The 25,003-nt window shown below is 50.0% G+C and overlaps 1 protein-coding gene across 8 annotated transcripts in view; it reads right to left on the bottom strand.

Moving 5' to 3' along the window:
* LOC106857331 (uncharacterized) overlaps positions 1-25,003 on the bottom strand; it is a 54,976-nt gene that overhangs the window by 12,523 nt on the left and 17,450 nt on the right. The window contains exons 9-33 of one of the 8 annotated variants that reach the window (XM_088168692.1): positions 24,122-24,187; positions 20,557-20,673; positions 20,089-20,130; positions 19,216-19,242; positions 18,456-18,491; positions 17,183-17,245; positions 16,572-16,598; positions 13,614-13,658; positions 11,902-11,934; positions 11,337-11,363; positions 10,778-10,840; positions 8,914-8,967; positions 7,830-7,916; positions 7,334-7,387; positions 7,080-7,124; positions 6,447-6,515; positions 6,143-6,166; positions 5,666-5,719; positions 4,948-4,992; positions 4,516-4,668; positions 3,706-3,804; positions 3,358-3,411; positions 2,524-2,565; positions 1,992-2,018; positions 683-763 (exon numbers count right to left, since the gene is read on the bottom strand). In XM_088168692.1, coding sequence (XP_088024818.1) covers positions 683-763; positions 1,992-2,018; positions 2,524-2,565; positions 3,358-3,411; positions 3,706-3,804; positions 4,516-4,668; positions 4,948-4,992; positions 5,666-5,719; positions 6,143-6,166; positions 6,447-6,515; positions 7,080-7,124; positions 7,334-7,387; positions 7,830-7,916; positions 8,914-8,967; positions 10,778-10,840; positions 11,337-11,363; positions 11,902-11,934; positions 13,614-13,658; positions 16,572-16,598; positions 17,183-17,245; positions 18,456-18,491; positions 19,216-19,242; positions 20,089-20,130; positions 20,557-20,673; positions 24,122-24,187 — 1,434 coding nt within the window. The remainder of the gene's footprint in view (positions 1-682; positions 764-1,991; positions 2,019-2,523; positions 2,566-3,357; positions 3,412-3,705; positions 3,805-4,515; positions 4,669-4,947; positions 4,993-5,665; positions 5,720-6,142; positions 6,167-6,446; positions 6,516-7,079; positions 7,125-7,333; positions 7,388-7,829; positions 7,917-8,913; positions 8,968-10,777; positions 10,841-11,336; positions 11,364-11,901; positions 11,935-13,613; positions 13,659-16,571; positions 16,599-17,182; positions 17,246-18,455; positions 18,492-19,215; positions 19,243-20,088; positions 20,131-20,556; positions 20,674-24,121; positions 24,188-25,003) is intronic. The other 7 variants (XM_088168691.1, XM_088168693.1, XM_088168694.1 and 4 more) reach the window with 7 other exon arrangements.

Raw genomic sequence — 25,003 nt, 5'->3', positions numbered from 1 at the left:
GTTCATTCCAGGCAGAACATTTGGGGAAGGTCTACTTTGCCACCAGTGCTTTTTATGATGAGAGAACTTGGTGAAACGACTGGGTGGGACTAAGCTACTACCAACTCATCATCAGGTTTGTATGTAAAGCTCCTGCAACTGTGTCCCAATTCCTCTGGCTAAGCCAAGCAGTGCTCTAACACCAGGCTAATGGGACAGAGCCCACACACTGCAGGGACACGCTGGGTCAGGGGGAGCACTGATCCCATGGCAGAAGGGACAGGAATGTTTCAGCTGTTAAAGAAGCTGCTTGCATTAACAACCACCGTGCTTTGTACAAAGCTTAGCCCGGGAGACAAATGGCTGGGGAAGGAGTTTCTCTTTCCACATCTCTGACTTGGATTCCTGGTCTTGCCCTGAAGTGCAGAGAACCCTCAGGAAAGCTACTGCTTGTTTTTCCCAGTCCTGCCAGAATCAGGAGGAAATAAAGTGATCACTGATCTATTCAACAGATCTAGAAGTTGAAGGCTCAGTACAGAAATGGAGGCTTTGGGTTTGAAAAGCAAAGGCACAGTTATTTATAGACCATCTCTTTCTCTGACTTGACATACCAGATCCCCACGTGCGTCTCCTATTGAGGGATCTTTTTACAGCTGATATTAAGTTTGGCTCACAAAGTGCTGCTTGCTTCCTGGATACTTACGGGTAATCCCAGTGGCCCTCTGTCTCCTTTTTCACCCTGGGCACCCTTCTCTCCTTTCACTCCATCAATCCCTGCTTCCCCCTAAAGGAAGGATGGAGCAGAAAATAAACCCACCGTAACAGCACTTATATAACAAACATTCCTCCCTTCAGAGAGTGCTGCATAGCACAGGGAATACAAGAGGCACCAGACTAGGGCTTTAGCCCAATTCTCAGCCTAATTTGAAGAAAACCACTGTCATTCAAATTACCCTCGAGTGAGCACTTGTTTTAACTCAGTGGCAATAAGAGGAGACTCAGGCCCTGTGGGTAAGGATGGTCAGAGGAGAACTGAGCTCTCTCCAGTGCTGCTCTCCCTGCTGCTGTTGCTGTATATATATTTATATATAAATATAAATAACCAGAAGTTATCCGATACAATGAGTTTACATTTTAGGATGTGGATTCGCTGGAAGTGAATGACACGTTTCTATAAGCCTTGAAGAAAAATCATACAGAAATAATGTTTGGAAATACTTCTGTAAAATGCTAAGGCATCAGTTCCAACATTTCAGAAAAAAAAATTTCAGCCTTTTACTAGCCGTATTTTTTAAATTCTGTATTAAAAACTATAAAGCAATATTAAACAAAATACTCCTCTTTCTTACATTCAAAATGTAACCCAAAACTTTTTCCTCCTCATTCCTGCTCATAAGGCTTTTAAAAACATATCCATCCCTTTTAGTGCTCAAACAATGCTGGTGGCCAAACATTAAGGATAAGCAGAAGAATTAAGATGCTTTGCACATGTTCCAGTCTTTGCCCAGAGCATCATCAGAAAGATGCAGCTCTTCTTGAACATTTCCACTCCACTATTTTTTGTATAGGAGCTGTTTTACAGCAGGCAAGCCAGGAGTGCAGGCTGAGATTAGAAATATTTTCACCACCAAGGACGGTGGAGTTCTCGAGTGCTTTACAGAAGAATGTACGGGGCAATTTTAAGACTAATTTTTAGCTAGAGCTCAGTTCCTTGGGACTGTGTGACAGATCATTCATCACACTGTACAGACCTCCACCCTCCAGACAAAGATTTCAACTGTGTTCTCATGGGCAGAATTCCACAGACCAGTGAATTCCCACTTCTCCGGGTGAAAACTGGAGGGAATGACCATTTTTCTGGGTCCTGAAATGAGAGCTGCTAATCCATTCCCTTCAAGAAAATATCCAGAAGGATTTACCCTCTTACTGGGGAGTTGTTACTAAAGGGAAGCTTAGCACCTGGGACACGTAACTTCTGTTAAATTTCAGTGTGTAATATTTTGGACTCTTACCTTGGGTCCAGGAACGCCCTGAGGACCCTGCATTTGGGATGAGAGACAAGATATAAGTAATGTTCCAGGATGGGCTTTAAACTCCAGGTATCCCACTTAGGCATGCAGTACAAAAGTTTCACTTTCTGGGCCACGAACCCTCAGCCCAAAGGCCTCTTTATTTGTGTAGTGGGCACTTCATGCACAGTTCTCATCTCCAACGAGGAGCCTCTTGCCAAGCACACCCTGGCAGAGGGCCAGGTGTGCTATTAAAGACAATTTCTGCACTTGATCCCTTTAATCCCATCCATCCCATCTCACCACTGTCTTCCCTTTCATCTCAGACTAACATAAAACCTCCTTTCTCTGCCCTCCCAGCCCACTGCAGCTCTGACCCACCCTGGGGGTGGGTTTGGAAGTGATACTAAGCATGTTCCCATTTCAACACTGCAGTGGTTGTGGCTGTCTTCTCCATACAGCATCCTCCCCAGCCACTGCCTCTCTAATCCCATTCCCAGTGCCTTGCTCCTCAGGTGAATCACTCAGAACTTACTGGAGGTCCTGGAGGGCCTTGGGGTCCGGGGGGCCCAGATATCTGGAAAGCAAGGCAAGAGAAGTCACAGTCAATGTGCTGCCCTTCGGGACAGAGTGGGGCTGCTCAGAGGGGAGACAGGACAGAGGGTGCAGCAGAGCTCCTCCACCAGCCTGGGAAGCCTGGACTCCCCCAAAGGACTGTGTTAGGAAGCAGCAGCAATCCAGGACTGAGTGGCTGGGAAGCAGCAGCAGGACTCAGGGGAAGGTCATGCAAAAGTTGCAGATGTTTAAGAGGAGGGAAAGCAGTGAGGTTTTTTTCCAAAGAAAGATCCACTATTCTACGACTATTCCTACAAGGAGGCATAGGGTCAAAGAGTAGAAGATGGAAAAGAAGGTGTCTGGCTCCAAGTGTGCCAATAGCCTGTGGGACTCCTTGCTGCAGGGCACTCCAAAGCTAGGGGTGAGCTTTGAAGGCAAATTCAAAAACACCCAAACCTTTGGGGAAAAAAAAAAAAACGAAAGAAAATACATGTGTATATACACACATGCAAATAATTGCCAGGAAATGCATTTACTGCAAATGCTGAGGAAAGCATTTTTTATCTGTTCTTCCCTAGGCATTCCTTATTGACTGGTGGTTGTGAGACAGATTGATTGTTCTTGTGTCAGGGAAAGGAGGGCACCAGGAGCCAGAGGTGGCTGGTGATCCAGCCCCACAGCATGAGGCTTGCTGTCCTCAGCAAAGGGGTGTCACCAGAGGGGGCTGTGCCAGTTTCCAGCAGCACCGCTGCCAAATCATCCCTCCCCTACTGCCAAGATCATGAAGGAACACAGCACAGGAACAGGAACCTACCGATTCTCCCGGATTTCCTCTGTCTCCACGCTCCCCAGGCTCACCCTTCTCTCCCTGCACACAACAGCAGACCCCATCACCACCAGCTGTGCTTTGGAGTCTCCCTCCACTGAGGCTGCCTGGGAACCACCCATGTGCTGGCAAGCAGCAGCTCCCCCAGGAGAAGTGGGAACAGACCATGTGTTTCACATTCCCTGGCTGCTGCTGGAGGCCTGGAAGACATTCTGTGACACCTAACAAAGGCTCCCAGGATACTCAGCACTTTGGGGAATGAGCCCTCGTGTGCTGCTCTATGCTATTTTCTTTTTACCAAGCAGGAAAGAGCAGCCTTTTCTTTTCCATCCTTACTGTCAGTCCTGGAAGTCCAATGGGCCCTGGCAATCCTGATGGTCCTGGAATCCCTTGGTCACCTTGTTCACCTTTCTCTCCAGTGGGGCCATCTAGACCCTATAGATCAAGAAAGATTTGTGGAGTTTTGCACGACTAAGTCAAGCAGACATATAAGATATCAGTGCAAGAGCCAAGAGTACTCTGAAAACCCCGGACCTCCACCAGGTATCCAGGGAAATGCAGGGCTTCTCCAGTATTCAAAGTGGAGGGGCAAACAGCTGAACACCCTCCTGTCCCTGTCCCAGTCCCCAGAGTGGGGACAGGGTACTGCTTTCCTGCCTCCAAGTTCTGCTCAGGGTTATGCAGTTTGCTGGAGTCCGTGCTAGGAATCACTCCTCACAGCCAGCTGTTGAGACAGCAGGAGTTTCATCCTGGTCATCCCACAGAGAGGCAGGAAATCTCTGCATAACCCCCCTGAGCAGTGCTGGGGACACAGAGGCTGTGACAGACTGAAGCTGGGAGGCTGGGCACTCTGCCCCAGCTAGGGCTGGCTTGTGAGGGGCTGCTGCCCTCCCAGGAGGGGTGTGCTGGTGCCTCAGCCTCCTGGCTCACACTCACATCTGCTCGCTTCCAGCAGCGTTTCAGCGCCAGCATGACACCAGGCAGCAAGCTGAGGAAGGCACCTGGGGACAGCCACACGTGCCAGGATCTCCTGTATTGTGACACTTCACCCACCTTGCAGGGGCTCTGAGGCATCCAAAGAGTCCTGGGGCCTTTTCCCATGAGCTGGGCAGCCACCAGTACTCGGAGAGGCTTTGATTTACTCACCGGTGAGCCTGCTTGTCCTGGCTCTCCCTTGTCGCCCTTTTCTCCTCTGATCCCCACATTGCCTGGCTCTCCCTTTATTCCAGGGGGTCCATCCTTTCCTGGCAATCCGTGAGGGCCAGGGGGGCCCATTTCTCCAGGCTTGCCACGTGGTCCCTAAATGAAATTCACAGCACATAAAGTGACACATTTACAGGCAGAGTAAGGCCACTCCTGCCTGGCCCAGAGCCCCTTGTACTGCTCATCCCTTCCTTGCCTTTGGAGACAGGACACAGTAGCATTGCCATGACAAATGTTAGGACATGGGCAAACCACTAATGCTCCTTTTTGTGAAGCAAAATACTTTTTTCCCCTGGTGGGAAAAGCAACTGTGTGATGTCAGTGACAGAGATGACTCCAGGTAAGATCAGGTAAAGGAAGAGCGTCGTGACTCACCTTTTCTCCATCATGGCCTGGAGGACCTGGCAAGCCAATTTCACCCTGAAACACAGAATTGTTACTTGGGCAGTTTGAAAGCAGCTATTCTGACTCCTCCCGTGGGGCAGTGTGATGAAAAAAGGCAGGCATTGCAGAAATAGACTGCATGGAATACTCCCAGGAAAAAAAAAAAAAAAAAAAAAGCATGAAAAAGGCAAATTTTTTTTCTCCATAATCACCAAAAATAAAGTATGGAAACCCCTGGGTTTTTCTGCAGTCATAGAATTAAAAAAACAAACAAACAAACAAACAAACAAAAGCGCACCCCCCCCCCAAAAAATCCCCCAAAAAACACAGAAACCCCTGTTGAAACATTACATTATGTGACTGCCTGAGAATTTTCCCAATCTTGTTGATCCTGACTGCCAGCTCACAGCCCCAGTGCAGTCATGCAGTCCCCAGCCAACACAATCCCACAGTTTGGTTCCCACAAGCTGCTTCCTGAAGGGGAGGGCAAGTAGAAAGGATCCTTCATCTTTCAGATTAGGCATTATCATTGTGGGAAAAGAGATTTTCAGGATATTGTGTGTGAGGAGGAGTGGCAGAGGACAGCAGGACAGTCTGATAGTGCTGTACAGAAAATATAGGAGCACTGGGAAGAGTTGTGGGTGGGAATTCTGCCTGGACCACCCCTGTGTTTCCCTGAGGTTGTGCAAGTGCTGAACTGAGGCAATACCTTCTGTCCTGGTGGCCCTGGAGGTCCAGCCACACCTGGACGTCCTGGGGGTCCCTAGGTAAAGAAAAAAATTTATTTTCATATTATCAACAGGGTCTGTAATTTTGTGTTTTGAAATCAAACACCTCTCCTAAGTTTAAGGGGAAATCACAGAGGAATATTCCAAGGGATTCCTAAGATCATATTTTTTCGGGAAGATGAGCAATGAAGAGTTGCTCTTCCCTGCTCCTTCTGAGCACTCCCTGTTCTGAGCAGCATGTATGACCTCTCAAAGCAGAGAGATGAAAGTCCTGATTAGAATTCAAGTGCCAAGATCAGAAGGCAAGAGGAGCTCTTCTTTCAGCTGTCAGCTGCCCCAGCTTTAGCTCCCAATGGCAAAGGCCAAGTGTTTGAGTTGCACCTAAATTGTCAGGCCATCTGCTTAGGATGGACATATGGCTACTTGTGTAAAACCCCACAGCACAGACAGGACCTCACCATCAAGGCCAAAGTTCGTATTTCCTACGGAAAAAAAAGAGAGAAAAAAAGAAAATTGAAGTTAAAAAATAAAACAGGCATTAGAAAATTAAGCTTTTTCCTGGAGTTTACTTGTTCCCCACTAATGTAACACTGGCCCAAATGAGTAAGGAGCTTACAAAATTTACAAGAGGGGGAAAAAATACCAAAAAACCAAACTAAAAACTCAGATTAAGCAGATCTACACTGTTCCCCTGTCTGTATCCCTTGGGAAATAGTAAAGCATCCAGCAGTCACCTCACAGGACAGGAGGGCAGCTGCTCACCTGGAGAGCTTCACTGATGTTCCCATCATAGTCCATCATTTCATCCTTGCCAGGCTCTCCCTTGGGGCCCTGCAAAATACCAGGTCTTCAGCCAGGGGCTGGGATTGCCCTTCCCTCGGGGTGCTCAGAGCTGTGGTGGTGCACTCTGAAAAAGGGGGCTCAGAGAGGCCCATTTCACGAGTGTCCCGTTTTTCATTTATTAAAGAAGGCCTCTGCAGTGCAGGAGATTCTACAGAATTGTAGAGCCATGATGGTCACCATGTCGTGACCATCAAAGCTGGCAGTCTGGGAAGAGGTGAAATCCAAACCAGAATGCAGGAACTGGATTGTTTGACCAATTCTTAGATGTGGGCATGCAGCCACCCTCTTGCTGCCCTTTTCTGGTAGGTCAAGGGCCTGAGTGCAGACTGGGATGTCCAAACCCACCTCCTGCAATGAATGAGCCACCCTGAGATGGCCTGGGAGAATTTTTTCCTCTAATGTAGGGGTGAGGATACGGAGTGGAGAAACAGCACACCTCAAACTTAGCCACTGCCCATCTGTGGGTACTTTTAGTGACAGCAAGACCCAGTCTGGACTGTCAGTGTGGTCCCACTGCCCTTAGACCCTCTTTGTTAGTGAAGGAACACCTACCCTGGGCCCCATGGGTCCCTGGTCTCCCGGTGAACCACGTTCCCCCTGAAACAGGAAGATCACAGTTTTAACAAAGCCTGTCCCTTCACTTTCTTCAACTCCAGGAATTCAACTCTGCTGGTTCTCTGAAACAGTCTGGCTACACAGCTTGATTTAAAATTCTCCTTTTCAGCAAAGTTTTGCACACATAGGAACAAATATGCAGCCGCTGAACCTCAGAACCCAGAGCTGGGTCGTGCAAGAGCACTCTGTACCTTTTCTCCCTGTGATCCTGCAGCACCAGGCTGACCAACGTCACCAGCTTCTCCCTGACAGGAAGAGAAAGGGAAAGGGATGGGTTTGTATTGTGTTGAGAGGATGCAACTTCACTGCTGGGTTCACATTTCCAGGAGGAAGAGCTGCAGAGCTGCACCAGCCAAGCACCATTCTCCTCGGGTAGCCCAAATCTCCTGCCACAACTGCCCCACCAAGCACCCTTCTGTTCCACCCAGTGCAGAGGGAGTGTTCAGACTGGTTTCTCACAGAGTCTAGAGGGAGTTATCTGAGCACAAGAAGGGAATTTTCCTTCCAAACACAGTTCACAAACTCTCTCACCTGCAGCATATAGAACAATGGTACTAAAACACTCTGTAGAACCTGATATCCCTCCAGCAGATACCCAGAGGTGGGCACAGATGAATACAACCAACACACCTTGTGCTGGGCACAGTCCCTCACAACACACAACTTTGTGAAGGAAAAGTCACTCACCTTTGGTCCAGGGGGTCCTGGCAGACCTGGAGGGCCAGGTTCTCCTTTAACTCCCACCAAGGAATTCTCAGCAATTCCCTTCTCTCCCTGTTTGTGAAGAACACAAGCCACATGTCTCAGCTCAGACTCTGCACCTCATCTACTGGCTTAGAGAGACGTGGCCAAGACAAGGTCCATCAGCTGAACTCTTGATAGCCCAGAGAGGCAGCAGCTAGCCAGGAACCAGGACAGCGTGGTCCAGCCTGAGGCTCCTTGTGAAGCCCTGCCAGCAGCCACACTCATCCCTTTGGCTGCACAAGGCTGCCTGTGGACAGGGCTCATCCCCCAGCCTCCCTCTGAACACTGTGTTGAAACTGAGCTGATTAAAGCACCTGATGATGGCTTTTTTGGGAATGTCTCCCTCTGGATCTGTAGTCATCAGCCACTCTCAGCTGACTCACCATGTGCTTTGAACAGGGCAGATAATAAGGCAGTAACAGGAAAGCTTTGCCATTACACCCTCATCCCTTCCTGACGTGGCCACTGGCATTCACTGCACTGTCCCCTTTCCCAAAGAAAAAGCAGCCTGTGCAAGCCTGATTTGGAAGGTGTGATTTCTATCTGAAAACCTCAGAGCACAGAGGAAAAGCCAGTTTCAGGGCTTAGCTTTATCTGACCTGCCCTGGGTTTCTCTGAGCACAAAGCTACTGCTCCAACTCAGAGCACAGCAGTGCAGCTCCCCAAAAGCCCATCTCCTCATCAGCCATGGATCCTGGAGCAGGAAAAGGCTGAAATGGCACCTTACATCCGAGGCCATGCTTTTAAAGGGGAACTAGTGGGACACGATTCTGTGCTCCTGCTCCCAGGACCACAACCTCCCCCTCACTGCATGAAGGCATGAAATTCCTACAAAAAGGCATCTTTGGTGTCCCTCCCTCACATCCCTGTGTGAGGATGACATTCAGCTGAGCAGTGCAGATCACACTGTCACAGTCAGCAAAGAACGTGTGAGCTGTGCACAGGTGGAGGGAGGAAAAGGGGTGAGAGTAGCCCCCTCCCCAAAGAAAAAAAAAAGAAAAAAAAAAAATTCAGGAAAAAGACAAACCTTTGGGCCAGGGAGTCCAGGAAGCCCAGGGTCACCAGCTCGTCCCTTCTCACCCTGTTGGCAAAACAGACATGGTCAAGGCTGACTCTGCAGGCTCTCCATCCTGGAGGAGCAGCAAAAGCGTGAGCTGCTCCTGCTTTCACACCCTCTTTCCCTTCCCTGGGGATTTTATTTTGGGCACAGACAAGGCATCCTCCTTGAGCAGTACCAGCTCAAGACATTACATGTTTTTGCCTGTCCTTCTGACTATCTCTGCACATGACTGCCATTTCTGTCCAAAGGAAGGAGAATGGGAAAGGGATCCAGGGTTCCCCCCTGTGCATCTTCCTTATCCCTCCGGTCTGCTAAACTTTTCCCTGTCAATTCTTCTGCACAGGCTTTCCCTAATCCATATCCCCACAGAAGCTGTTGCCCAGGGTGAATTTTAGTTGGAGTGCAGGACTTTCTCCATGCCCTGCTCCTCTTCCCCAGCTCCAAATCCCAGACTCATCATGCTCTCAAAAAAACCCCAAGCAGTGCAGCACCTCAGCTGGCAGCCAAGCTCTGGGACACGCACTGCTCATGTAAGCAGTGAAGACAGGAGTGGCAAAAATGGCAAAGGCAGCAGCTGATGGTGTAAGATGATGCCTGGAGAGCTGCAGGCTGAGCTGTGTGAGGCACCATGGAGCACAGAGGATGCCAGGGGCAGTGAGCAATGGAGAGCATCCAGCATTCCCTTGGTGAAGTGGCTTTGCTCAGTTCACCATGACACCTGGGCCAGATTTTAAATATTGGAGCTCAATTACTGGTCTTTATGTTGAAGTTAAGTTCTCTTCAGACCAATCCACCCAGCTGCTAAACCCATGGTTTCCAGATACAATGTCCTGCTTGGGAGTCTGCATTTTGCCAGGACAGAGAGAGATATTGGAGGTTTCTGTTGCCCTGAAGAAATGTTTCAGATGCATCACCAGGGAAAGGTGTGTTCTTAGATGCCATCCCCACAGCTCCAAGACTCAGCAACTTGTACAGATTATACAGAGCAATTCAAACCCTCTTTCCCCCCACAGGTGCCCAGCTCTCTCCTAGAGCCCTGCTGCTGGTCTGCAGAGGCTGGTGCTGCTCAGGGGCACACATTTGACATGCAGGGGACTTGCATCAATGCTCCAGGAGCAGACATGCACTGGTGGCTCCCTGGAAAATAATCTACTAGCAGCAATCTTTTAGTCGGGCAATTTTAGAGTGCAGTGACCCCTTTCTCCAAGGTAATTTGGCTTCCAGCCACCTGTAAGCCTCCCCCCCACCCAGCTTTCCTTCCCTGGCAGAGCATGCACATTGCTAAATTAGTGCTTTTTCCCCTGGAAAGAGGGAAAACATTTTCAGGACCTCATACCCAAGGAAAAAAGTTTGGCATTGGAGGTTTCTGTAAAAATATAATTCCTAATCCTGCTCCAGAATCCCCCTGATTCCACCTTGGTATTCCACTTTTCATTCAAGGACTGTTTGGAATACACGTGTCCATAAGAGCTACTGAAAACATCCTGTGCTGCCAGAACTAGGGTGCAAAGCAGTGGATTTCTTGAGGAAGGGGCTCAGATTACTGAATCCCTGTTTAGGGTGTTATTTCTGGAGTCGAGAGATGCAGCACTGTCCTTAATCGTTCCCGGGACAAGACTACATCCCAGGCATCTCATGCTGCCCTGCCTGCCACCAAACCCCCCCCTCCTTCCTCCTCCTGCAAGCAAACACACTTCACCAAGGGGGCAAGAGCCAGCAAAGGACACATAATCCCCCCACAAGCACGGTAATGCAGCACACAGCAGCTCCTGCTCGCAGGGACACAGCTCAGCTCTGCCAGGACACCCCGCCCAAACACACAATGTCCTACCCGCTGCCCCCTCTTCCCTGGCAAACCTGGGGGGCCCATCCTCCCTGGCACTCCAGAATCTCCCTTCGTGGGGAAGAAAAGAGACAGAGAACGTGTCTGTTAGACGGCTGTCACCTGCTGGAACGCAAGCCAGCGGGCCTCCAGCAAGAGGAGCCAGCTGCTCGGGGATGGAGAGGGATGGGGCACCTCGGGAACTCACTGCACTGAGACAGGGACATGGCAAGGCACAGAAGTACTGGGAGGCAGAAGGGGGACAAGGGAAGGGGCTTCCTAAGCAAAGCGTGCCCTGTGTGTCTTGTGGAGTAGGGAGGAAAGCAGCTGGAAGGTGTTCCCATTGACACAGACACGAGCAGGAGGATGGAAATATTTGGTCCCTCTCTCGTTTGGTATCACCATATCCTACTACCATCTTACTCAGAGTGGCAGGTGCCATTTGGGCCTGGATTTGGGCACTGGGAAGCACACAGACATTCCTCAGCTCCCTCAGCTGCTCAGGGAGGGGGAAAACCACACAAACCAAGCAGAAGTGCAGGCTCAGAGCAAAACCTTCCGAGAGTACCTTTTCTCCTGGAGTCCCAGGCTCGCCCTGGTGAGAAAGAGACAGGAAAATAGAGTGAGAACTCACTCACCTGGAGGAGAGAGTACAAATCCTCCTAGAGCTATCAGACTGAAAGAACATTCATCTATGGGGGCCTTGAGCTGGTAAGTAAGGGCATCACAATGCTTCAGCTGCATATTTTTGTGCCTGGGGCTTCTTTTATCTTCATTAGCCAGCTGCCAGGCTTCTGTAAGAAACCACCAAACCTCAGACTCGTGGCTTCCACAGGATGGAGCAACCACCTTGCAGCACCTGCAGATGTTTGCCAGATACAAAAGAGCAGAGCAAGGCAAGACTCATGTGCTGGCACAAAGGATTTTGCTGCTCCTTGCTCTGTTTTGCCAGGAGAAGGGCGAGGCTGCGGGTGCAGCTGGGGGAGGCTGCGCTGACCCGAGTTCACCGCAGACAGGTCTGGTACCTCTGCCAAAGGCACGGCAGTTCTGATATTCCCCATCAGTGGGAGCTCTCCGACCATTTTCTAGCTCCAGCCCGTGCCCAGCTCAAGGCATTGCAGTGCAAAACTGACCTTCATCCCTGCGGCGGCCATCCCTGGAGCGCCCTGGCACAGAGAGCAGAGACAGCAACACCTCGTTAGGAATGATTTAAAACTGAAATTTCTCAGAACGAAACAGCATCGGCCGGGTGAAACTAAAAATGCAAAAACCCACATCTTCTCCTTTCCACAGCTCAGAGGTAATGCTGTAACACCGCACAGCACAAGTCCTCATTCCCTGAGCAGCCGTTCACCTACGGCAGTGGCTCTGGGCTCCAGAAAGCTCTTCCAAAGGCAGGCACCATGAGCACAACCCAACAAGACGAACGGATTTACACCCCACCCCTGCCACCCCTGGTTTTAGTCCTGCAAGTGAAGCAAAGGCCAACAAGCAGAACAGTGTCAAATAACCGAGGGATGCAAAGACAGACCAAGGACCAAACCCCCGCCTTCAAGGCTTGAGCTCAGCTCGAGCATCCTGAGAAAGGCCAGCTCATACCCCAGAGCCTTGCCTTGCTGTTTTTACCACAGAAGGAAAACCCTGCAGTAAAATGCTTCCAGGAGAGCTCTGAAGCCAGACACCTTAGGGGAAAAAAAACCAGACTTCCCAGCACTGCAATTCAGGTGTCATTCTGCAGCACAGAGCAAGCCACGGCACAGCACAGGCTGCCCTGCCACCCCAGACAGGTGCCTGGGAGCCTCAGGAGCAGCTGCTCCCATCGGGACTGTCACATTTCCCTCGACAGCACTGATGCAAAAAGCAGGTTGTCCCTATCAACCATCCGCTCTGAAATCTCTGTATCCCCTGTGTTAGCATTAGTTAGGTCCTGGTTAGAAAAGGTGCAGTTAAAAAAGCAAATATGGGGGATAACTAAAGAGAGGGGAAGGGAGTGAAGTGGTGTTAGAAGTTGGGAAATATGAGAGGTTGGGATGTAGCACATGAGGCAGTGAGGAGGACTGGGAGCCAAGTTCAGAGTGAAAAAAAAAAAAAAAGCTTGGAAAAGTTCAAAGAGCCAGAGAGCAGCAGGATCATACCTCTCAGCTTTCTGAAACAGAAATCGGGGACAAAAGCTAAAAAACACAAGGACAGAAGATGGAGATCAGGGATTCTATGCAATAAATGGAGGGGAAAAAAGCATTCCAGATTGTCTCAGGGTCAGTAGGTTTTAGTGAACACAGGCTAGAGTCATGAAAGGGATAAGGTGCAGTGAGTGGCTTTGGTTAGGCCCTCACAGAGCCTTGGGATGCCTGCTCCTCGTTTTTCAGCCATCAAACAGCAGTGAACACAGATCGTGTTATTTTCTAGTATTTACCCTCAAACTGCAATCCACAGACATGCAGGGCTGCTCACACACACACACTGACCCTGATTCATCACTGCATTAGGCCAGGTTCCCACTTGGACAGCCCTGCTTGTCCCAGCTGGGCTAACAGTGGTCAACCTGGGAGCCCGATTCACAAAACACCAATTCCCTACCAAACATCAGCAACTGGCTGCTCTCACTGGTGTAAAGCATTAAGATCCTGATGCTGCAAGTCAGCATCAGACCGGGCATGCCATTTGCTCTGTAAAACACTTCTTCCCCCACCACTGCCTCCATAAATGAGGCCCTGTATTTTGCAATTTAGCAGCATAAATAGTTCAGCTGAGGACAGTCACACACACAAATGCCTGTGCATCAGGGGCAGTCGAGTGCTGTGGGTGAGTGGGGCAGACAAGCATCACTCCTCTGGTTACAAGGTACCTTAGAGCCATGTCTTCCTGGCAGCCCTGGCATGCCTCTCTCCCCCTGGAAGCAGAGCAAGACACACAGAGAAAGACAGCAAGAGACAGGAGATGAGTCCTCCCAGGGCTCCACGAGGAGAGTGCAGGGCACAGGTGATGAGGAACCATTTTCCCCACCTGACTGCCCTAGCTGGGCCATTTCCCATCAGTGGAACCTCTCAAGCCTTACAGCAGGACTGACCCCACTGGAGTGACCCTGCTGCCACCTCCCATGTCACAGCATGCTCTAGGGCACAGGGAGGCACTCAGCCTGCACTGACCCTGGGATGAACAAACCTATTTGGAGAGACAGAGGATCCAAGGCCTGCCTTGGGCTCTTAGCCTGAATTTTGTCTGCTCATAGCTGGAAAATTAAACATCTCCAGGCAACCTGCATGCTGCTGCTGTCATTTTGTTCTGGCTGTTCAGTCCTTGCTTGGAAGGGCTATTTAGCAAGGATATACATACATGCTTTTTAAAAGAAGGACTTTTTGTAATTACAGCACCCTGTGAACTATATTTTGTAAAACACCTTCTAGTATCATAAATATACAGGCACCTCCTGCCCTACACAGCCTACTTAACTACCCTATTTTCAGCTGTAAGAAAAGCAAAGCAATAATTAGGAATACTTTATATTGGAGAACGTGGATCTCTCTCTCTCTCTCTCTCCTTCCAACTATGCTCCCTGTCTTTTTTAAGTGAGACCCAGACACCCACCCTGTCTGCAGAGACCATAGGGCAGCCCAGTCTGTGACAGTAATTCCCCTTCCAGGAGACTTTCCTAGAAGAACTGCCCTCCTGAAGAGCTGTTCATTATTTTATCCTGCAAAAAAGCAAAGCAGGAAGCATCTCCCCCGTGTCTCTGGAAGATTTAGGCTGCACCTTTCCCTTCCACCTCTCTCCTCTACCTGGTGTGAGCAGCTCTATCCCCACCGGGTGCCAATGATGCCTCAGCTGCTCAGCTCATTAGCTGCCAATTAAAACAGACACCCTTCCTTTTGCTCTCTGCTGTGAGGCAAATTGTCAGGGGTTTATTGAGAAAGGCTGTGGGCACTTCATGGCTCTTTCCCCAGAGCCTTATCCTATGGATCTAACAGGAAAAAAAGTAAGAAAAACATCAGTGAAGCTGAATGTGACAATCTGGGGGCACTGAGTCAAATGCTCATTTAAGTGGCCCGGGTGATCACATCACTGCCTAATGACCTTCCTGAGACACAGATTTAGGTCCTTACACGATCAAAGTACAAACGGTGGCCACAGAAAAAGACAGCTGAGAGACAATCTAGGTTGTGCTGCACTTGCCCCTGGGTGGGGAGAGGTGGTTAAATGAACAAGGGGTTTGTGTGACACTAGGAAACCTCTTCGGGCCAGAGATATTCTTCACTGCCAGCCAAAGCAGTGATAACCCATTCAAAATTGGCCACTACAGCTAGTCTTTGAATCATAGTGTTTGTCCAGGGCTCCTCAAGGCAAAGAGAAGGTAAAATCTAGTCAAGGTAATTGGATCCAAATTTGGAAGATTTAAAAGTCTTCCAGAGTCCCCATCAATCCTTCTAAGGTGGGAGGACAACGGAAAGAAGCAATTTCCAAAGACAACAAAGGCCTGTGCTGTGGGATGCTCGGGAGCTGCTGCTGGGTGAGGTCTGGCTGCTGATTTAAGAATGTGTCTGCACTTCCTTTTCAACTCCTCTGAGCAACGAGAAAGGAAGTCAAGAGAAAAGTGACCTTGACAGTAACGAATGACTGTTACTGTCAATAACATGAAGAGCTGGCTGGTCCTTGTACACGGGCACGAGCAAAGCCAGCGTCCCAGGGCTAGCAGTGAAACGTGGGGTTTTAAGCAAGGACAAAACACAGCTTCTCCTTTCAGCCTTTTCTCCCTCCCAGGCCACACTCTGGCTTTAGTCCTTCAGTTCAGCTTAATGGGAGACCTGCTGTTGAGAGAGCAGCAAGCTCCAAGCCCTGGAAACACATCAGCTCTGGGTGCAATTCCACCTTCACTCACACTGGTGCAAACAGGAGCAGTACCTTTGTGCTTGACAGAATTACACTGATGTGGAGATGGACACAGGGAACCTTTGGAGTCTACATGCACTGCAGTATTTCTGAGGAGGTATTGTTTTCTTGTAGGAAGACAATCACTGCTGCTCTATTCAGCTATGAGCCCTGCATGCCCACAGAACATTTCTTTAAACTCCAAGTAAAGCATCCTTGCTAAGCTCTGAAGGGGCCTTTTCTCTCTTCAAGCAGTGATCTACCCAGATGGAAAAGATATAGAAAGTGTATGTGCTGCAGGATAGATGAGCTGCATGCCACACACTAAATACTTGAAATGTACGTGTCACAGTTAATGCCTTTCCCAATATTACAGGACCAGTCTTTCCTCACAATGTCTAAGATGTATGGCATGACACAGTGTGCTCTGACTGCCATGAACACTTGCCAATGTTGTAATGTTTTAAGCACGGTCTGCATTGAGTAATATACTTTAAATATATGGGTACAGTAAATTTCAGTCAAATAGATAACATCTGGGCAGAGACCATATGAGCCTGTTAAAAGTGTCCAGAAACAGACAGGAAAGCTGGTGCCAAACCTCAGCCTGAATCGGGGAGTTTGAGCGGATTTGATGCGTCAGCTAACCAGATTTTATGAGGAAACCCCAACCTAGCCCATCAAATAGAGAGATGCAACAAATCACCAGCAAGCTTCATAGTCAGAGAAATGCCTTTGGTAAGGATGGAATTCCACCGAGCGGATAAAGGCCTGAGCTCGGAGTGCCTGTCTGTGGTTAATCACAGCACAGATGTGCACTCCATCAAACACCCCACAGAGCTGCCTTGGACACAGCTTCCCCTTACAATCCATCAGCCCAAGGAGAAGCATCTCCCAGGTGATCTACTGTGAGTTAGAAAAACGTATTTGTCGTGCCTACCTTAATGCCAGCATCCCCTTTTTCACCCTGCCCAGCAAAGGAGAGAGAAAGGGGGGAGACAGAGAGGGACAGTGAGCATAAAGGGAAACCAAGCAAGCACTTCAATTTTAACAGCAAGAGAGAAAGTAGCCAAAAGAGGGGTGTGACAAATGCAACCCCAGCGCTCTGGTTCTCCTCACAGCAAGGTGGGAGCAGCCCAGCACTGGCTGCAGCCCTCCCTCCCCTCCCAGGGGGTGCAAAGGCACTTCAGGTCCTTGGAGTGGATGCTGGGGGCTGCCCAAAAAAACTCTTTTCTACACGATAAGGGTGTAGAAACCATTCAAACATTTCATGGCCCAAAGTACCTTCATTTTCCCAGCCCTGGTGCAAAAGCCTGTAAAGGCTGGGTCAGTTTTATTCTTTAATGGGGGATTGTGTAGGTCCTGGTTCAGGGCAGCATGGAATCACCTTGGCCAACAATCGCCCAGATTCTTCACACAGGAGCAAGTGTTCCTGCCTACGTGGTTCATTCCAGGCTCTAGAGAACTGTCTCCAGCCCCTGGCCTTGGATGTCCCTTTAGGACAGGCTTGTGCCACTTTTCTGCCCCCACTGACTGGAGTTTAAGGGTTACCTTGGGGCCAGAGGCTCCAGGGAGGCCACGGGCACCGGGCAGGCCTGACTCGCCCACCTCACCCTGAGGAAGAGAAGAATTCAGAAAACCGTGCAAGAAGCAAACACAGCAGCAAGAAAAGGAGCTGTGGGATGCCAGGAAGGTCAGCAGAGGTGTTGAGAGGGATGTCCTACACACACCAGCCCACCCCTGGGTCTCTGGGAGAGGAGCACCACTCAGTGCATGAAATACACGGAGTGAAGGAAGCAGTCCCATATCTTACATCGTATCTGAGGTTAACTTCCCTCAACATTTAGCCTTCTTTTCCCTTCCCATTAGGATCTGGTCCCCTACATTCATCCATTCCTTCCAGCTTTCCCAGAGCAAGGTCACAGCCTTGGGCTCATCCTCCCAAGATCAGTGTGGGCTCTCTGCTCGGAAGTGAATTAGCCAGACAAGTTGTTTCATGTAAGAGGAGCTGGCAGGAGAGGCCCTCGCTGTGAGGTCGCTGCACACACACAACAGGATGGGCTCCTAATGGAAAATCCAATGGTTCACTGGGAGAAGGGGCAATAAATTGTGTCTGTCTGCAGGAGTGGGCTGTGGTCTGCAGGGGCTATAATTTCCACTTCCTGACATAACAGAAAACTTCTCCGTTTATACAGAGCTAATTAAAAAGCTCTCAGGTCTTGCCATTTTGCTTGCAGAGCACCCATAAAGCTAGGTGGAGATAACAGGGGAGGCAGGATTCCTTCCTGCTGGGAACATTCACCTTCCCCTTCTGCAGCTGACATCTCTTTAGCAGTATCTCTTCATTCCCTCTCTCCCGTTTGATCTTCCTTTGTGTCTCTCCCCTGTCTCTGTCTCTTCATTACGCCCTCCAGGCTTGACAGCCCTGCTGTTAATCAGCTGCTGCTGAAGGCATTCGGGCATTGCCAGTTTCTGCCTTTTAACTCGGAGCAGGATTGACTCTTTCCTGTATCCCAGAGAGGGATTTGGCCCTTTCCAGCTTCCCATGTGGGTCTGGATGCACAAGAAATGCATTTCAGCCTGGAAGTGGGTGTAGAGAGGCACAGCCAGATGTCTGTCCTGTAGCTGCTGCAGAGTTGAAGATAACTCTGGGTCCAGGCTCTCTTTACACAGGTGACAGCAGGGAATCTGTGGGCCTGCTGCAAACCCAGCAGGAGCAGAGCTCCACAGGAGGCTCCAGCACAGTCCATGGATTTGAAGCCATGATTCCACAAAGCATCAGTGCACTTAATTCATTTAACAACACTGCAGCTTCCCTCCTTACCTTTCTGCCAGGGAATCCCTGAATCCCAGTGTCTCCCTGCAAAAGGCAAAAAGACACAAGACAATGAGGCTTGGCCTGAGAGGGACAAATCTCTGCCCTTTCCCCTGGGGTATTGCTAGGATGGGAGAGCATTCCACGGGGAAAAATCTGCCTTTTGCTCAGAGTGATTCCACTGAGCTCCTGTCCCTTCAGACCCACAGGTTAGCATTACCTGCACTGGCCTGAGCCCTGGCAGACAGGTGACATGTCTCAGCTCTGTGCCCCAATTCCTTGGCTCCTATCTCCTCACCCTGGTTACATATCTCAGATAAAAACTAATTAGGTTGGGTGGCTGCAGCTGAAAAACAACAACCACCACCCCCTCCCTCGCACTTTGGCAAGTGAATAAATGGGAAACCGTGGCAGAGTCAACAATAGCATTGCAAAATCCATTCCTGAAGCACTGGGAAATGCTTTGAGAATGGAAGAAGCCAATAAAGCTGTGTGTGGCAAACAGTTTTGCAAGATGGGCTGATGAGGCGTGCCTGGCTCAGTGGAGATGCAACTCAGACGTGTTGCCTGGACAAAACCCATGAGTCAGCACACAGGCCAGGCCCCAGGGGCCATGCTGAGCTGGGTTAGGAAGCTTCCTCAGCTATTTGATGGAGCCTCTTCTACCCCTCCTCCTCCATCCATCAAAATGCACACATCTGTCCTTGCCAGGAGAGTCAATCTCTGCTCATCATCTTCCTACACCTCTAAGTGAGGTGAGATGTCTCACCTTTGGTCCAGGAGGCCCAGGTAAGCCCTGTGGATAAAATCAAAACAGACACTGGGGTTGGAAAGTGTAGACATTGCATGGAGAGCAGGGTGATGGCTGGTTTGATTCCAAACACCCCTTAGAGATTCACACTGGTGAGCTCAAAGATCCCCAATCTATTCTTCGTGGAGATATCTTAGTCCACACACCCAAATAAATTCATGCCCATAGTGCTCCATCCCCCCAGGTTTGTTCTTGCTGAATTTGAAGACTAAAAGGCTGCTTGGCCTTATGCATTATGCTCCAGAATCTTTTCTGTTTCTCTGGCTTGCTTGGGAAACTTGTTCCCAGCCCACTGCAGCTCTGGAATAAATCAGGCATTTGCAGCTTCCTCTGGCAAGCTAAACAGAGAGAATATATTAACAAACAAACCACTTGTGTCTTCTAATGAGAAATAACCAAACAATTTACCTGATATGAACCATGAAGCATACCAGACATACGTGTGTGTAAATATAAATAAACAAAATATCTATGCAGGAGCTGCCTGTGAGCAGGCAGGAAAGGAAAACCACTCTACATATGCTCTGATGCCTATACCACCCTTGATGTTGCCTGCTTTGGCAATTCAGGTGTTTAGCCATCCTGTCCCTGGCTCCTCAGAGAGAGATGAAGATCTCTCTGAGAGAAATGAGGGTGCTTACAGGATCCCTGACCCCTGGATTTTGTGTGGAGAGGTGGATTTGCCTCCAGGGACAAGACTTGCTTGTCCTTCTAGCAGGCTTTGAAAACTCTTTGAGATGGAAGCTCCTGTCATTCCGCAGTGGCTGCAGAGCCAGCGTGCCACGTTTGCCCCTGCAGCTCCCAGGAAGGGAGCTGGATTCTGGTACCCACCTTTCCATCTCTGCCAGGCTTTCCAGGCTCTCCCGCTCTGCCCTGTTGCAAGAGAGGTACATTAGCAGCATTTTCTGTCCTCTGCCCTGCCTTTCAGCAGTGGCATTATTTTATAAACGGGGTTTCCTTTTCCCACCCTCCTCGGCTGCTTGCCAGGACAGGGACAGCACTTCAAAGGGGTGGCAGGGAGCACGACAATTACACCCCACGTGTTACTTCCTCCCCCGGGGCCATCCGCAGGGGCTGGGGAGGAGGAAATGAGCCCGGAGTCCCCCACTGTGTGTCCAGATAGCAGCAGTGCCCAGTTCACATCTCTGCCTTCCCTCTCACTCCCCTCCTTCCCTGGAACTTGTAACTCTCCGTGCATCCACCTTTTCAGCTTCACTAGAAGCAACAGGGGCCAGAAGAAACAGCCTGTGCCCTAGGGGATGGGGAAGCAGAGGGATCTGGGTTTTGGGAAGCACTTACAGGGGGTCCAATTGGCCCAGGACGTCCTGGGATTCCTTCGGGTCCGGCTGGTCCAGCGGGCCCTGGTGGACCAGGGGGCCCCGGGGGGCCCTGGATCCCTGCTTGTCCTTGTTCACCCTGCAGTTCGGAAAACAAGAGTTAGCAGCAGGCAGAGCAAAGCCTTCACACCACCACCCTAAGGCAGGCCAGGCTGACTGAAGCAGAGGAGATAGAAGCAAGTCCCAGGTTACTGCCAGGAGAAGTTTCCAAGAGTGATGGAGAGCCCTGCCAAGGACAGCTGGGGAGCAGGAGCCAGCACCCAGTGGTTTGCAAAGACATCTGAGGCCACCTGGTCAGAGCTCCCTTCTAAAGGAATCCACTGATGACAGAGCAGTCCAAAGAGACCTTTATCTTCATTGAGCCAGTCAAGTAAAATTTATGTGTCAAGGACCAGCATCTCTCGAGTCTCTGAGGAGGTTTTCCAAAGCACTTGACAGTCACATGTGAAGCAAAGCCTCCCGTGACGACACTGGCGCTTGCAGGCAGAGCTGCAGTGTCTTACCTCAGCCTGTTTTTCCCCCATACTATATTTGTTGGACAACACTCCCTCTCTTTTGCCAAGGACCAAAAGTAGAAATGCCACAAAACCAGAAGAAAATAACACGATCATCATGGCATTCCTGGAGCCCAGCCAAGGCAGGCCCATGTACACCAGGCAGAGCCTGTTTTTCTGAGATTTAACAAGGCAGTGCCTGCTGAGCCACCTGCCATTTTCAGCTCTCTGGAATGGAGCTGTTTGAGCCAGTTCCTCCCCAGGCCCCTCAGTAGCCACTGGTGGCTGTGGCTCATGCCTCAGCAATGTCATCTGGCCCAAAGGACCTGGACGTGGCACCGAGCGGCACGGAGGAGACAGTGGGTTGGAAGCACCACGTTTGAATACCAGACTGCTGATCTAGGATTGATGAATCCAGCGAGCTCCCAGGGCACTGTGGCACCCGTGCTAAGCTGTTTGCTTATGAGGCTCACCTCCCTAGATAAAACACCACGACAGCCTACTGCTAGTGAATCTGAATTCTGAAAATTTCAATCTCAGAAACTTTCCCTGGTGGATCCACGGGAAGATAGAAACCAAACGTGGCTGTTTCTCAGTTAAAAGTCAGTGGGTGTGCACTTGGGTCTCCGCTGCATTTATCCTCTCCACAGCCTTACACGCTGGAGGAAAATGCATGAAATCCGTCCCCCGCGTTCCTACCAAGTGCGCTGTTTACCCTGGCTGCCTTTATTAAAACACGCAGATACAGGGATGTTTGCTTTATTTAGAATGATAAATGAAAGTAATAAGCTGCAAATTTCATCCTTTCTGCCATGAGCTCTATTTAAAAGAAAATTTCCACCACGTGGGCCAGGCTCACGAGAAGCTGGGTCATATGTGGAGCGACAGCCCTTTTCCTGTGCCTCACTGTCCAACCCTCAGCCCACGCTGGGAAGCCTGCTGGGCCAGGCACGAGGGGTGCCCTTGCTTCTCCCCATTTTTAAAGTGTATCTTCATTCATCCCTTGCAAGGGAATGCAGGTTCTTCTCTAGGCTTCCTTATCCTCCACACTCGGTGCTGTTCAACTGTCCTTGTAAATGTTCTCACAGCTTTTAAATACGGAAGGTAATTTGGATCTAATGAAGATGTTGGGAGGACGCTGGGATATATTTCTAGATTTCCTCTTGCCTTGACCTCTCATTCCAGCTTCAGAAGCTTTCCTGCCACTGCATCTTACAACACCCATAGCTTGGGTGCACCATGGGAAGGCAAAGGGGGCTCTCCCACCTCAGCTGCTCTCTGCCAGCCCGGTCCACGCCCCAGATTTAGGGCACTGAAATGCAGCATGGTGCTGGAATGGGGCGCTGGGCAGAGCACAGGGAGTGGCTGGAAGGAGCCCACCCAAAGTCCCGTTTGCCTCACCCTCACTTGGCCGCCTTGGGCACAGCAGGCTCTGTCTAGGAGAGTGCCCATCCTTGCAGATCCCTAAACACACCAAGTGTTATTACCACATCGTTATAGTCTCGTTAATGTGCGCAGCACAAAGGACCCCCACAGAGCTCAGTGGGACAGTAAGTCGATACTGTAAGCGGGAGATCAGGTGTCATTTTCCTCAGTTGTCATTCTGTATTTTTAGCTGTCGACTGGAACTATTTTTCAGTTTTTTTAAACACCAGCCAGCCACCCTGACTGCACCCCAGCAATGCTTGCTCAGCCTCCTCACGGAGGACCCCACTCAGCCCATGTCTCAGCTGAGCCCCAGCCCTCGGGCAAAGCACTCCTGCTGACGTGCTCAGAGCAGGATTTTCCTCCCTTCCAGGAGCTGGTGCTGACACCCACTGTGCAGCCTCACTGCTTTTTTCTTCGTATTCATTCACTGGGCTCCTGGAATTGCCTGGTGCTGGCAGATCTGGAGGAGCAGAACACACCGTGCTGCATTTAGGGGATGAATACGGCAAAGGCAAAACAGATCACGGCAAAACTCTCCGGTGAAGTTTTCCTTTGCGGACAGAGGGAATTTGCAGCCCAGGCTGACGACAGGATGTAGGGCAGCTATTCAAGTTTCCCACTTCATCCTGGAGAGGAACTTCAGCTTTCAAAGCCTTCCCAAGAGGTCAGTCCTTGGCCTGGTTCTCCAGACTGTCACTTTGAAGGGCAAGCAGCGCAATCCTTGGGGCTCTGTGCGGTGCGAATGCTGAATCGATAGAAACCGAACTGAAACCGCGGGCTCAAGTGGCAAGGTCAGGATTTGTCCAGCGCTGGGCAAGCAGCAGGCACCTCGTGGGAAAGGTCTCCTGCATCCTGCAGCTCCCTGCTAGCATCCAACTGCCTGGACAGGCAGCAGGGTGACAAAACCCAGCTACTTAATAGAGAGTGCCCAGCACACTTTCAGCGGGGTAATTGCAGCAGTTTGTCCACACGGGAAAGCTAATCCCGATGGGTGGAATGAGGGAGCATAAAGTGGGCTCATTAAAAGAACTCTGACTATGGACACTCTAATTCACTATTCATATGGCCGTAATTCACTTTATGAATTCATTCCCAAAATAAACTGAACATGAATTATGGCCCTGGAAACCAAAATAAATGTGTTTACACAAAGATTTAATGCGATCTAATGAAACCATTCTAAGAGCTTATTTAAACACATTTCCCCAAGTGCCTCAGACTAGACTAGCCCTTAGAAGAAGCTTTGCCTATTCATTCATCTCAGTTAAATTTCACAGACATTAGATGTATTTCAGCAAGAGGCTTCCAACCTCTTCTGGAGATTGAATATGCAGGAACTGACTCCTTAAGGGAGGAGGCTGCTTGTCGACAGCCCCAAGAACAGCTTCATGGCCCATTTCTTTTAGTTCAAAAAACTGGCTTCGCTGCATTTCTTTTTAGCAACATTATCACATCAAAAGATTTCCTCTGCTTGAAAGAAAGTCCCTTAGCTCTGCCTGAAACTCTTGGAAAGCCCTCTGTAGGGGAAGAAAGACAGGTAGCAAGCTGATGAATTGCAAGCATTGGGGTAAGCTCAGAAACAGGCGACGAGGAGGAGAAATCTACCTGGAAAGTGCGTCTCTTTATGACCGGAGGTGGAGCCAGCCGCACGGAATTGAGGAGAGGCAACAGCTGAAGAAATCAAACCAGAAGGTCGCAGGGCAAAAGAGGAGAGTCAGAGAGCAGCCAGGGGAGAGAACAGAGAGGGGGGAAACAGAGAGATTGCCATGAAAATGAAGCCCGGCGTGAGAGCGGGGTGGGTACCTGCTGGCAGACCTCGGAGCAGCTCACAGGGGCACCCACCCAGCAGGTGTGGGGTGCCTGATCACCATCCCAGAGCTCCCAGTGCACTGAGCTTTCCCAGCTTCCTCTGCTCCGAAACAGAACCTACCCGGGGGATTTTTGCTGTGCTCATGTCCTTAGAAAGTGCTCACTGCAAGACTCCAGCTCTGCTAGGGTGTCTGGCGATGGGACTGCTTCTCTTAACTTCCCATCATCATCAGATTTGGGGCAACTATCAGAATAACAATTTTCTCCAAGTTTTCCAAGTGCAGTTTTCTACTTCTCTGATAAGAAACCCAGCGTATCTCCAGGTCTCACCCTTCCTCCAGGTGTGGAAGGGAGTGGAGAAAGGCTAGCTGGGGTCAGCACAGAGGTCCTGGCCTGCTTCACCTAACTTGGCAGACACAAGCACCAAGCACCATGGCCAAGGGAGCTGGGCTCTGAAGCACGGCATTGCCTTGGCAGCCCGTGCTTTGTTTTTCCTTGCTCAACAGTATCATCACCTTCTGACTGCTTATAGCCAGGAATGCTGCCTTGGGGCACAAAGCTGACCCGGACACACAGAAATCAAATGCACTAAAGCTCATGAGCATTTGTTCATCCTTTTGCTGTATCCAGTTTCCACTTGCACGCACGCTGCTGTCAGCCTGGCACCCACCATGCCGG

Source organism: Sturnus vulgaris, chromosome 8 (genome assembly GCF_052056855.1).
Source record: "Sturnus vulgaris isolate bStuVul1 chromosome 8, bStuVul1.hap1, whole genome shotgun sequence".
In the NCBI taxonomy this organism is placed as follows: domain Eukaryota; kingdom Metazoa; phylum Chordata; class Aves; order Passeriformes; family Sturnidae; genus Sturnus; species Sturnus vulgaris.
This window is presented reverse-complemented; position numbering and strand designations above follow the sequence as displayed.